The 13,376-nt window shown below is 41.2% G+C and overlaps 1 protein-coding gene across 4 annotated transcripts in view; it reads left to right on the top strand.

Moving 5' to 3' along the window:
- The window catches only part of EXT2 (exostosin glycosyltransferase 2), a 163,443-nt gene that overhangs the window by 18,099 nt on the left and 131,968 nt on the right, over window positions 1-13,376 (top strand). For 3 of the 4 annotated variants that reach the window (XM_055281850.2, XM_055281849.2, XM_055281847.2), the window contains exons 2-4: window positions 5,556-6,121; window positions 7,059-7,148; window positions 12,048-12,164. In XM_055281850.2, the coding sequence (XP_055137825.1) occupies window positions 5,586-6,121; window positions 7,059-7,148; window positions 12,048-12,164 (743 nt within the window). In that variant the 5' untranslated portion in view covers window positions 5,556-5,585. Of the gene's footprint in view, window positions 1-1,599; window positions 1,634-5,555; window positions 6,122-7,058; window positions 7,149-12,047; window positions 12,165-13,376 lie in introns of those variants that run through there. The other variant, XM_063641843.1, reaches the window with a different exon arrangement.

Here is a 13,376-nt window from a genome sequence, read left to right as displayed (position 1 = left end):
CAACATTCCTGCACATATAGGCAGACATTCTCCCATCCTTCCTCAAGGGAACTGCAGATCTTTATCAGAATAGCTGTACAGCAAACAAAGTATAATATTTAGACCTTTATAGGGCTGTTGAATATAGGGTCTGGGCTGACAACAGTACCAGGCAACCCTCAACCAATAGTGGATAGGTGTGCAGACAGATGCTGTAGCCTCCCATCCTGCTTAGGGACCAGCTGTATTCTGAATGAGTCTTCAGAGGGATCCTGGTAGCCTTAGGAGCCCCTGTTGCCCACTGCAGTAACCAGCCTAAGAACACACTTTTTATTGGCTTTGCCCTGTTGCCTGTCTCCTTGCTCCCTCACTGTGGCTTTCTGAGATCACCTCCCAAGTAAGTAGACTATTTGCACTCTTGTCTTTGTCTCTGTCTCTCTTTTTTTTTTTTTTTTTTTTTTTTTTTTTTGCATGGGGTCGGGGGTGTGAGGGGAGTCAAACTATGACAGGTAGCAAGCAAAATGTGATACTTAAGACTAACATAGTGGGTATCAGTTCCCTCTTCCTTCTGCTGAGGCCCCTTGGGACTCTGGAGTCAGTTCCTGTGGCTCTATATCTTCTCCAACAGTACTTGGTGGTGTTTGACTCTTCATTTACCTATGCTGTTGGGTATAGGTCTCACTGTGGTTTTACTTTCCATGACCATTAAGGAGAATAAACATCTTTTTATATGTTTATGTGCCCTTTTTGCCTTTTCTGTGAAATTCCTGTTTAAGTGTGTTTTCTGTTTTTTGTTTGTTTTGTTTTCTTTTTGTTTGTTTTTTTCTTATTGCTTTGTACAGTTTATTCTGGTTGCAAGTCCCTATTGCTTATATGTGCTGGAAATATATTCTTCAAGCTTGCAGCTTGTCTTTTTACTTCCTTATTGTGTTTTTGATGGAAAATTCTTGATGGTTTGTGGTTTTTGTGTTTTGGAAATCATTCTCTGCCAGATGTCATTGATATTCTCTATTGTGTTCTAAATATTTTATAGTTTTTCCTTTTACATTTAGTTTTAAATAGATTTTTCTCCCCTTTGGCTGCTTTTAATATTCTTCTTTAACTTTCTTTTTAGCAGTTTGGCTTTGATATATCTAGGTAGCATTTTATATATATTATATATATATATATGTTCTGCTCTGAGTTGAGCATCTTGAGTCTGTGAATTGATGTATTTTATCATTTTTGGAAAAACTTAACAAAACACAGTTGGATTATCCCATCTGCTTCTACATTCAGTCTGTTGCGGTGTCATATGTCATGTAGCCTCTGGAAAATGGAAGTGAATAAAGCAAATGTCAGTATTAAACTAGTATAAGCCCTTTGAAAGGGCCTGGGGTGCCTGAAGCATACTTCAAGAGCCACTGTTCTAAGGTTTTGGTGTGAAACATGTGCTAGCCTCCTCAAATGAGCTTTGGAGTGTTTCCTCTTTTTTTTCTGAGCTCTGGAATAATTTGTGGAAAATTGGAATTATTATTTCTTGAATATTTGGTAGAACTTGGAAAATTTTCTGGGCCTGGAATTTTCTTTATAGGGAGATTTTTAAACTTTTGATTCAGTGTCTTTAATGTTATAGAGCTACTCAGAGTTGCTGTTTCTCCTTGAGATGCTTTTGGTAAGTATATTTTAAAATAATTTTTCCACGTTATCTGAGTTTTCAAATGTACTGGCATAAATTCATTGATACCATCTTATCTTTTAAATATATGCAGCATTTAGAGTTATGTTCCCCTTTTCAGGTATTTATTTGCACCTTTTTCCTTGAATTCTTGATTAATCTTACCAGAATTTTATTAGTCTGTTTTTAAAAAAACAACTTTAACCTTGTTGACCATTTCTATTTTGTTTTTTAATTAATTTCTGTGCTTTTATTTATTATTTTCTTCTGTTATCTTTGGTTTTACTTTGTTGTGATATGTCTTTTTTATAGTTAATCTGCAACTCATAAAGATTTTTAAAGCTCATGTGTGAATACAGTTTTTGTTCCCTTAACCTCAATTTTGTCATATATAGAAACTATTTTTCAAACTATGGAGGACCCATTATTGGGTGGTATAATTGGTCTAGTAGGTTATGGCCAGAATGTTTTAAAAGCAATAGAATAACAGAGTAGAAAAATGGAGGGTTCATTGCATGTTCTGTGGCTAACACTGTGTACTCACAGTACATAGCTTAAAAGTTGTTTTTTGAAACTTTATTTAAAATATCCATATACACACATACATATATCTGTCTATATTGGGTCACAATATAACATATATTTCTTACTGTCAATTTTAGTTTAAAAAAAAGTTTTGAAAAACACTATTAAAAGGTAGTTTGTCTAATATTAATAAAGGTTTCAAACCAGATGGCACAAAATACGTGAGGAGCTTGTTTTTAAATGACATATTCTGTGGCCCTATTTTAAACTTACTGATAACAGCCTCCAGTGGTGGGGCCAAGGAATCTGTTTTAACAAACTCTTGTGCTTCTTACCCTTCAGGTGTTGGGGAACCACTGATTCAAGTATACACATAGACCTTGAGAGCTTCTTGGGAAGTTCTAACATGGGCCAGCAGAGGGCAGCTCCTTGCCTGCATTTGTCCCAAAACTTCCTGTCTTCAAACTCCAGGAGGGATATGCAGAATGGCAAGGAAGCCATACCATAGGGTGGGCCTGGAGCTGGTAGGGGATGGGAGCAGGCAGGAATATTCTGCTGACCGTTAGAATGATAGAAAAAGTGAAATCGCTGTCATGCCACATTTCTGTCATAGAACAACTAGAATATATTGAGTGACTGATGTATATACTCCAAAGATGATAACCTTTTAAGCTCAAAATGTATGAATTTTCATGTACTAGCCAATGATAGGCAAATTCCTTGTTATGTTCCAGTTTCTGGTCTTAGAGAGATATGACTTGAAATGATTCATGACTGTTTAGCGTATCTTACCCCCAAACTGAAAGTGATTGCAACATTCAAGCTTGGCAATACTCAGCTCTCTAGGCAGGAAGCAGTTTACCATGTGGGCACTGATGGGGAGAGCTCCATTTATCCGAAGTAAAAATGGTTGATAAACTCTAAGATGGTCTATGAGCTTTTCAGTTACTTCCCATTATATTAATAGCTTTCCTGGAAGATCCGTGAGTAGAATGATACCATTTTGTTTATTTACTTTTATTTTATTTTATTTTTTTGAGGAAGAGTCTTGCTCTGTTGCCCAGGCTGGAGTGCAGTGGCATAATCTTGGTTCACTGCACCTCCACCTCCCAGGTTTAAGTGACTGTCTTGCCTCAGCCTCCTGAGTAGCTGGGATTACAGGTGTCCGCCATCACGCCTGGCTAATTTTTGTATTTTTAGTAGAGATGGAGTTTGACCATGTTGGCTAGGCTGGTCTTCAACTCCTGATCTCAGGTGATCTGTCTGCCTTGGCCTCCCAAAGTGCTGGGATTATAGGCATGAGCCACTGTGCCCAGCTGTCTTTTTGTGGATTGGGATTTTGACATGCAGGATGCCAAAATAGCTTGCTGCAGTAACATGGTAAGTATGTGGCAGATGATGCAGCCACACTCAAGGCTCTGCCCTCCCCTGAAACAGTATCTGGGAATCACATAGGAGAAGCTTGTTTGGTAAGGATCTTAAATTGTGGTCTGCATGGGAACTCTACATTTTTAGCTGAGGACTACAAATTTTCTTTACATCTCAGTCAATAATGCGTATTGGCTGTTTTATTTATCTATGGCTGTATACCAAACCACCCCAAAACTTAGAAGCTTAAAACAACAACAGTCATTTATTTGCTGATGATTGTGGAATCTGTGCAGAGCTTGGTGGGGATGGCTCATCTCTTCCCTAATGGTTTTGACTGAGATCTCTGTGTCCACTGGGGCAGCTTGCCTTCCACTGGGAGCTCAGCTTCCTTAGAGCATGGCAGCTGGATTCTAAGAGTGCAAAGGCAGACTCTATAGGGCCTCTCAAGTCCTGCGCTCAAAAGTCCCAAAACATCACTTCAGCCACATTTTCTTGGTCAAAGCAAATCATAAAGCTAGCCTAGATTCATGGGGGAGGGACACGGATTCTACATTTTGTTTGGAGAAGTACCATCCGAATTCAGGGATGGAAAGAACTGTTGGTGTTCATCTTTGTAAATGAATCTACCACATTGGCCCTTTTCCTCCCTTTCTCCCTTGTCTCTCTTTCTCTTCCTCTTCCTCCCTCCCTTTGTCTCTCCTAGCCCATTCCTTTCTTCATTTCTTCCATTTATCTAAATGCAACTATCACCTTCATTATAAATCATCACTATTTGTTTTATCTAAAGATGAAAGATTAATTTTTTTCTTATTGATATCCTTTTGTACTTAATCGATACTTTCCTAGTGGTGTTTTTACATTCTGCCTTTTGTTATAGCTTTGTTTTCTCTCCCTCATTAGAGTAGGGTCTTTGCTTTCATCTTTGTTTTCTTCACAGTACGTGATGGGTGCTCAATAATGGTTTGAATGAATAAGTGAACGAAAACAGATTATTTTTCTTTTGACACAGGGTCTTGCTCTGTCACTTGGGCTGGAGTGCAGTGGCACGATCTCGGCTCACCGCAACCTCCACCTCCTGGATTCAAGCAATTCTCCTGCCTCAGCCTCCCAAGTAGCTGAGATTACAGCTGCATGCCACCACACCTGGCTAATTTTTGTATTTTTAGTAGAGACGGGTTTTGTCATGTTGGCCAGGCTGGTCTTGAACTCCTGACCTCAGGTGATCCACCTACCTTGGCCTCCCAAGGTGCTGGGATTATAGATGTGAGCCACCGCACCTGGCTGAAAACAGATTTTGGAATGATGAAGCATCAGTTTGTCCAGTTAAATCATTATTTTATGTTAAGCAAGTGTTTTGAAATAAAATAACTGTCTTTTGCTGTTCCACTTTTGATTTTTCTGCCTTGGTCAGAGCCCTCCTTCCCAGAGTCCCACATTTGCCAGCTTCTGCTTTAAGTAAATGTATATTGATAGGGTATAGTGATATTTTATATTGTGAATTAATATTTATGTTAAATATATGCAGTACTAAATATTAAATACATTATATACTATTTATTCATGTATCTAGATATATATTTCTAAATGTTTATAAGAAGTGTCCAAAGTCCCTTTTTGTTATTTTACCACACCCTTAAGGGAAAGAAATAGGTACATTAAAAGTAGAGGCTGGGCGCAGTGGCTTACGCCTATAATCCTAGCGTTTTGGGAGGCCGAGGCAGGCTGATAGCTTGAGCTCAGGAGTTCAAGACCAGCGTGGGCAACATAGCAAGACTCCTCTACTAAAAATGCAAAAAATTAGCTGGGTGTGGTGGTCACAGTTACTTGGGAGGCCAAAGTGGGAAGATTGCTTGAGCCTGGGGAGGTGGAGGTTGCAGTGAGCTGAGATTATACCAATGCATTCCAGCCTGAGTGACAGAGTGAAACCCTGTCTCAAAAAAAAAAAAAAAGTCGAATAGTCTTTGCAAGTGTCATTTGCCATCCTAAATACTTGGTTTTTCTTATTTCTCTCCCTGGTGACCAGGAGTGTGAAAAAGAGGCTGTCTGTGTCATTATGTGTGCGTCGGTCAAGTATAACACGCGGGGTCCTGCCCTCATCCCAAGAATGAAGACCAAGCACCGAGTCTACTACATCACCCTCTTCTCCACTGTCCTCCTGGGCCTCATTGCCACTGGCATGTTTCAGTTTTGGCCCCATTCTATCGAGTCCTCAAATGACTGGAATGCAGAGAAGCGCAGCGTCCGTGATGTGCCGCTTGTCAGGCTGCCAGCTGACAGTCCCATCCCAGAGCGGGGGGATCTCAGTTGCAGAATGCACACGTGTTTTGATGTCTACCGCTGTGGCTTCAACCCAAAGAACAAAATCAAGGTGTATATCTATGCTCTGAAAAAGTACGTGGATGACTTTGGCGTCTCTGTCAGCAACACCATCTCCCGGGAGTATAATGAACTGCTCATGGCCATCTCAGACAGTGACTACTACACTGATGACATCAACCGGGCCTGCCTGTTTGTTCCCTCCATTGATGTGCTTAACCAGAACACACTCCGCATCAAGGAGACAGCGCAAGCGTTGGCCCAGCTCTCTAGGTATCTCACACTCATACAGCCCAGCGCCCAAGAGATACTTGAGTGGCCCTCAGGGAACTAAAGGGAAGGGAAGGATGGGAATGCTTCTGCTCTTGAGTCGGTTTCCTGATGCTGTCTTCTTGCAGGACGGGGTGTGTTGGAGGGACTGACTTGCAGCATGAGGCCTGTGTGGCAGCATCTGCCTGTGTGCCCGTGAAGAGTAGTTTGCCATCTCCGGCACTACTGCTGTGGGTTCCCAGCCTCTTAGAGTTTCCAAACTAAGGGTGGCTCTTCTTCGTATATTCTTCCTTTTAAATCTAAATATGCTCCCACCTCCTCTTAGCACTTACATAATACACATTCACTGTAAGAAATCTGAAAATACAGGTAAGCAAAAAGAAGAATCTAAGATTCATTCTGAAATCCTTCCTCTAAGAGATAAACATTATTAATATTTTGATGTTACTAAAAATATACATACACATGTGTATATAAATGTTTTGTTCCAAATGGGATCACACAGTACATACTCTTTTGCTTTTTCCCTTAATATATCACGAATATATTTCCAAATTATGACACAATTTTATGTTCTTTTACTATATAACTTTAAGGGTTGCATAGTATTCCATTTTGTAGATGTTCTACCATATATTTAACCAGGCTTCTCTAATGTATTTTGTATTTCTTTAACCAAATGGTGAACATTTGGGTAGTTTTCAACTTTTCATTATTAGAAGCAGGTCTGTATGGGACAAGCTTGAAGTACACGTCTGTTCATTTTTCTCTGTCACGGAGCCAGACTTGTGTCTGATGTGCTGTTGGGATTTCCAGGAGTTTGCTTTGCATACCGGCCCTATTTGGGCTTGGGGATCCTTGGTACTTGTTATCTAGTAACTGACTCTTGTCTCTTCATAGTTGACACATGAATTCTCCTACATTTTAAATTTCTTGACAGGTGGGATCGAGGTACGAATCACCTGTTGTTCAACATGTTGCCTGGAGGTCCTCCAGATTATAACACAGCCCTGGATGTCCCCAGAGACAGGTAGGAGGCATATTTGGGGCTGTCCTTATGATGTGTTCAAGATCCTTTTGTTCATGTGAAATTATATTCCTAAATCTACCGCATACTTTGTAATCAGAATTGTTTATTAAACTAGAACATTGTCTTAAGTATTTTCCTCCTGAAGATTTAGAAGTGCTTAAATCTTTTATGGAAAACCAGTTAGGGCTTATGTCCTGGCATAGCCTCTAAAACTGTTTTCCCACTCTGGATTGTGCACTTCTGAGTGTAACACATCCAGCCCCCGAAAGTGTGACAGGCTTGTGCTAGCTCTCTCTGAATTCGGGAGCATTTGCCACAAGTAGATGCACAGCTTACGGAGAGAAGGTAGCGTGGCTATGTGAAAGTGATACCGAAAGCCTGTAATGTAGAGGGTAATGGGGGCACGCTGATTCTCACTTACTTTCTGTGGTTTCAGTCAGTAGGGTTCCTTCTGTCTGTCCCTCCCCCGCTCCCTGCCTGCCTGCCTGCCGTCATTACTCGCCCCTCTTGCCCTTCCTTCCTTCTAGAAAAAGCTTTCAAATAGGCAGATGTGGTATGGGGTGGCCATGACTGCCTGAGAGTGACTTTGAGTTCACTCACTGTATTTATCTGCCCTTTCATCACTGACTGAAACATTTTGGTGTGAGCTTTCTTGGAAAGCTCTGGTATGAGGTGCTACTTCAGGGACCTCTCTTAGTGCTGGGTTCAAGGCTTTGAGGAAAGTAGAAAGTTGGGGCGCAATATATAAGGGTCCCAGGCAATGCTTAAGGTATAGGATTGTTAAGAGTTCACCTAAACTTGTTTATCACCAGTCTTATTACAGTTGGTGTTTAATTCTTAAACTCATTGTTAACTGAAAAGGTAACAGCCTGAGGTATTAGCCTGAGAACAGCCTGAGGCTAGTTCTCAACTTGTTAGAGGCTAACATTATCATTTATGAAAATCGACACGTAGTATTCCTTTTCCCCAGAAGATTAAATCTAAACCTTATTTGCATTAAATGATTATCTAAAGTCAGTTTTGAGTTTCTGTCTGGAAATATAATTATAACTAGACGAGACAAACACTCCAGGACCGCCCCTCAGCTTTGGTGTAGAGACCGTTTTGGACGATAGAGGGCAGTCCGGGTGCACAAATGCTGTAGGAAGTGGCTGAACACACGGCAATTCCGGATTTGGCTCTCAGACCCAGAGAAGGTGTGCCTGTTCTGAGTGGGCTACTGTTTTATGGATTTGGTTGTTCTGGGGAAGTGAAATAACTTTGGAGAACAGAGAAGGGAAGGAAAAGAGCTGTTATGAATGCAGAGTCTCCATCTCCAGTTCTGGATTTCTTTTCAGAAGGGCTTCTTTCTGTTTGGGTCATTTCACTTTTTGCTGACATTTTGGTATATGCATCTGCATGGGAGTTGGATTTTATTTTTATCAAGTGCACATGTTAAATGTGATTTCATTTGTCTGCAGGAAGGTGTCAAGTATACAGGAGAAAGTGTGAGTACATGCCAGTGTTTAGGTGTTAGGATCAGAAAGGTTAAATAGTTTTTCCTATGCATGTATTTTTGTAAGTGATTATAGCCAATCCTATAGCAGGTGATGAATCACCATCTAGTCCTTTATCTTTGCATGTGGGAAATTTCATTTTGAAACTTAGGTGGCCTTCTTGTTGGGGTAAGGAATAGTAGATTTGTTTGTTAATTTTTCTTATCCTTCATCCTTGCTCCTGGATTCAAAGGAGGCAAGAACCGTGAATGCAGAATGGTTTTACAGGAGCTGCATGTCAGATTGTTTGGAAATTAGAAAACAGATAGGCTAGATTAGACTGCTTTAAGATCTCCTAAAGTTCAAAAGCATAGGTGTGATTACTTAAAAATTATTTTACTTAAGGAAATACAGTACAAAGACCTGGACTGAAGGGAAATATCTGCTCAGTGAATTTTTTTTTAATGCTGCTTAAATGTTTTTATTTCTCTTTCAATTAAAAAAAAATCCATACACATGATACCTATATACTTTGTACAAGGGTTGAATAGCATGCAACTGTGTAAAGAGTAAAACGTAAAAATCTGCTTTGATTCCCTCCTCTGTTGTCACTCCCTTCCTGAAAGATACTTATTATTAAAATATGATGTGTTTTTCTAGTCTTTTTTCTATGGATTTAGACACAAGCACACATACAAACTCATTTTAACTTGAGTAGGAGCATATTTCATGACTTATACATCTTTTAACGACTTAACTGATGTTAGTTTTCTCAGATGTGTTCTGTAATACTGTTACTACCTTGGATTTCTTATCCTTTCTTTGCAAATATCTCTCACACATTTCTACTTTTATGTGGGTGTTTATTTATTTACTTAAGCTTGTTATGGAAAATTCCACACCTATATAAAGAAGCGAGACTAGTACAGTGAACCCCACATATCCTCTGTCCAGCTTCGATCATTAGCTTGTGGCCCGTCTTGTTTCATCCTTACTCTCATCCACCGCCACCTCCGCTAGATTATCTAGAAACAAATGCCAGACATTAGATCATTGCATCTGTAAATATTGTGTGAATCTCTGCATGATACAGCCTTTTCAAAAAATGTAACTAACTATGATACTATTATCATACCTAAGAAAATTAACAGTAATTTTTCCATATCACCAAATAGTCACTAAATATCTAGCCTTTGCTCATGTTTACCTGTCTCACAAATATTGTTTTACAGTTTGTTTGACTCAGTGAACAAATAAGGATGACCGATAGAATCGGTCTGCTTTTTTGGGTTTTGTTTTGTGCAAAACCTGAAGCTTTATATTTGAGGAATTTGCAGGCCTGATTCCATGCATGGTTTAAAGGAAAGCAAAGGATAAACTTGCAGCCTCACTGTGTTTAGACACTGTGAATACTTAGATAGCAGGAGGAGAACTGTGAGAAAACATGCCAAACACTGGGTTAGGGAGGGTGGAGAATACGGGGCCGTGGAGAGGAAGGCTCAGTGTCAGAGGAGACGTCCCAGAATCAGGCAGCCCTGCAAAGTGCTAAAAATGCTGGATAGCACCTCCAGTGATAGAATACTTGGCCTGACCTGAGTCAGATCATCATATTAATACTTCTTTAGCTGCAGGTTTTCTTTTCAGTCTCCTGCGGCTTTGGAACTGATCTCTGGTTTGGGGATACATAATGGGAAAACAGAATGTGCTGTTCAGAAATTCACTTTTCAGTCAATGTAAACCATGTGTTCTGTAAAGCAAGGGATGCTTACAGTATTTTCCCCATTATAATGTAATGGAGACCTTGGCAGAAGAAGATACAGTGCCTTAGAGTTAAAGTCTTGTCAGTAGCAGGGCTGGCATGAGGCCAGTTTGACTAACTGCAGTCGTGGCTCTTTTTGAGATGACAAACAGATTGCATGTGGGTGATCTTCAGTGTAAGGCATGCTTCTGATTGCTGCTTTCCTACTGCCAGTGCTGAACATTCACCTTAACCCCTCTGGAACAGAATAACAAGTTTGGGACCCCAGGGACAGAATAACAGTAAAGGTTGATGTGATATACACCTGCTTCCTTTCTCTCCACATACACACCCACTTCTCCTCTGGGGCTGTGAGACGACCCTGGCTTACCTGGACTGCTTGGTGCCTGAATATTGCATCCATGTCTGCTTCTCTGCACATAGGCCATGGGGCCCATAGAGTCTGCTTGCCATCATGGTCATGGAACCTGCCCAAATTCATGTTGGATGGATTCAGTGCTGCATGCTAATCAGGAAAAATAAGACCGTATGTTGGTACTAAGGATAGTCATTACGTTTTACAGAGTAGACTGGCAGCTGGAGAAGTTTTTAGCCTGCAAGTTACCTCACTCACCAGTTCTTGGTTTCGTAAAGCTTTAACAAACAGAGTGGGATTTCCAGGGTTGATTTGAAAATCTTTGAACCTAAACTGGTCATGTTAGAAGGGAATGTAGGTTGTCATCAGGGCAGGGAGGGGATTGGTAGCAATCAATATTGCAAAAAATGTGGTTTCTCAGTTGAGGCATCTTGGCTCAGACTTTGCAGTGTGTGCAACTGGCAAAATTCTGCCCTAGAAAGTGATTTTGATGGGTTTGGGGTCCTGGGAGAGAATAACAGTAAAAGCTGGTGTGATATACACCTGCTTCCTTTCTCTGATGAAGTGTCATTGTACTACTTGCTGGATCCAGTTTAAACAATGTGGTCATTGTTTTCTAATTGAGGAGAGTAAAGGCTAGTACAAGCAAACTGCAAGAGAAGCACTGAGGGTTTAATTCTAGGTTCTGCTTCCTGTATAGGGAATTGGGTTAATAAGACTAAGTAGCTGGAATGGACAGTGAGAGCTGGTGGAGGCTACATGATTGACATGTAACTCTGGGATGATGGTGGAAAGAACTGCTTGAGGCAGAGATTGGAGAGAGGCTGGGGTGTAAGCGATGTGAGATGTGACACTTTCTGGCCACCAGTGCTTTCCAGGCCCATTGTCTTCTGAGATTCTAGCCAGTGGTTGGTAAATGACTGCCCCAACCAGTCTTCTCATGCGACCTGTTATTCCTATTATTGTAATTGTGTTTATTTATAAAGTATGACTAAGGAGAGGTGAATGGGATCTGAGGGAGGTAGCAGAGAGGCTGTCCATAAGGTGTCCTCTGGGCTATGATGTGTTTCAAAAACTAGGAAGTGAGGAAAGGGTATTTAGGACCCTGGGGGAAGGCTGGTGATTCAAGGATAGAATGCAGCTGATGGCCCCGAGAGGCGTGTATAAGGCGTTGTCTTTGTAGAAAACTGACTCCGTAAACATTAGCTGATTTCGATAATAAAGACTCAGTAATTCCTGTTCCTCTCCACAGTGTGTCTCAGAATAAAGTCCTTTCTTTCTCATCGTTTAACAAAATACTTTGCTTTCAGGGCCCTGTTGGCTGGTGGCGGCTTTTCTACGTGGACTTACCGGCAAGGCTACGATGTCAGCATTCCTGTCTATAGTCCACTGTCAGCTGAGGTGGATCTTCCAGAGAAAGGACCAGGGTAAGGTACATTCATCCCAGCCAGGTGTGCCTTTACTGAATCTGTGAGATGTTGATGAGGTTTAGTGTGGTGGGCATCAAAGCAACCAATACGTCAGTTACAGGGTAGGGTCCTTGAGGCACCCATCTTTCCCACCTCCGTGCCAGTCTCATTCATCTTGCAGTTTTCTCTATCTCCGTAAATTCACAGTGCTGTCTACCAAGTTTTCTAAACCAGGAATCCATGTGGTATCCTTAACTCCGTTCCCTCCTTTGTTTCTTATATCAAAGTAGGAAGTCCTGTTGATTCTACATCCTAAATACTTCCTAGGTCTGTCTGCTCCCCGAATCCTCCTCCTCTACCCTAGACCAGGTTACTGTCATCTCTCCATTGGATTGCTGAAACAGCTTCCTATGTGGTTTCGCTGCCTCTGGTCTTGTTCCCCTCGAGTCTGATCCTTGGCTTCACATTGCCCTTAGGATAAGATTCACGTTGGTCCTTAGCCCACAGTCCCTAAAACATCTTTCAAGGCTCTCTTTCTTCTGACCACTATCTCCATCTTTAGCTTTGTGTCTGAGACCTTTTTACTTCTTTCAGTTCCTAGAACAAGCTGTGCTCTCTCAGTTTTTCTGGGCAGCAGACACATTCTCCACTGTCTGCAGACCTTCTTCCTCATCTTCATCAGTCTAACATCCTGCTTGTGCCTTAGGTTTCAGCTTGGAACCACCTTCTGGGATGGGGTGCAGGGGGTACCTTCTTGGCCCCTGCCCTGGCTCCTCTGCTTTATGCTCCCATAGCAGCCTGCACATCTCCTAGAGTGATGCTGCCCATCGCTGCACACATGATGCCCTTCGTGATGACTTGCTCAAAGCCTGTCCTGTTTGGATTTTGGATTTTGTACGTGCAGTGAAGCTGAGGTTAGGTTTTTGTTTTTGCTTTGTTTTGCTTTTTTAAGTGACAGAGTCTTGCTATCTTGCCCAGGCTAGATTCAAACTGTTGGGCTCAAGTGACTCTCCTGCCTCAGCCTCCCAAGTAGCAGGAACTGTAGGCCCATGCCATTGCATCCAGCTGTTTTTTTAAACTACCGTATCTTCAGTGTCTGGCATTTCTTGGCTCATATTTTAGTCTGTGAGGGAGTAAATGAAAAGGGCTGACAACATGGATGTAACCTTTTTTTTTTTCTGTAGTCTGTGTAAAAATTGTGCTATTTCCTGGTGAGAATCTCAATGAGCT

The sequence above is a fragment of the Symphalangus syndactylus genome, chromosome 6 (genome assembly GCF_028878055.3).
Source record: "Symphalangus syndactylus isolate Jambi chromosome 6, NHGRI_mSymSyn1-v2.1_pri, whole genome shotgun sequence".
Classification (NCBI taxonomy): Eukaryota; Metazoa; Chordata; class Mammalia; order Primates; family Hylobatidae; genus Symphalangus; species Symphalangus syndactylus.
Note: the sequence above shows the minus strand (reverse complement) of the source record. Positions and strands in the feature narration are given on the sequence as shown.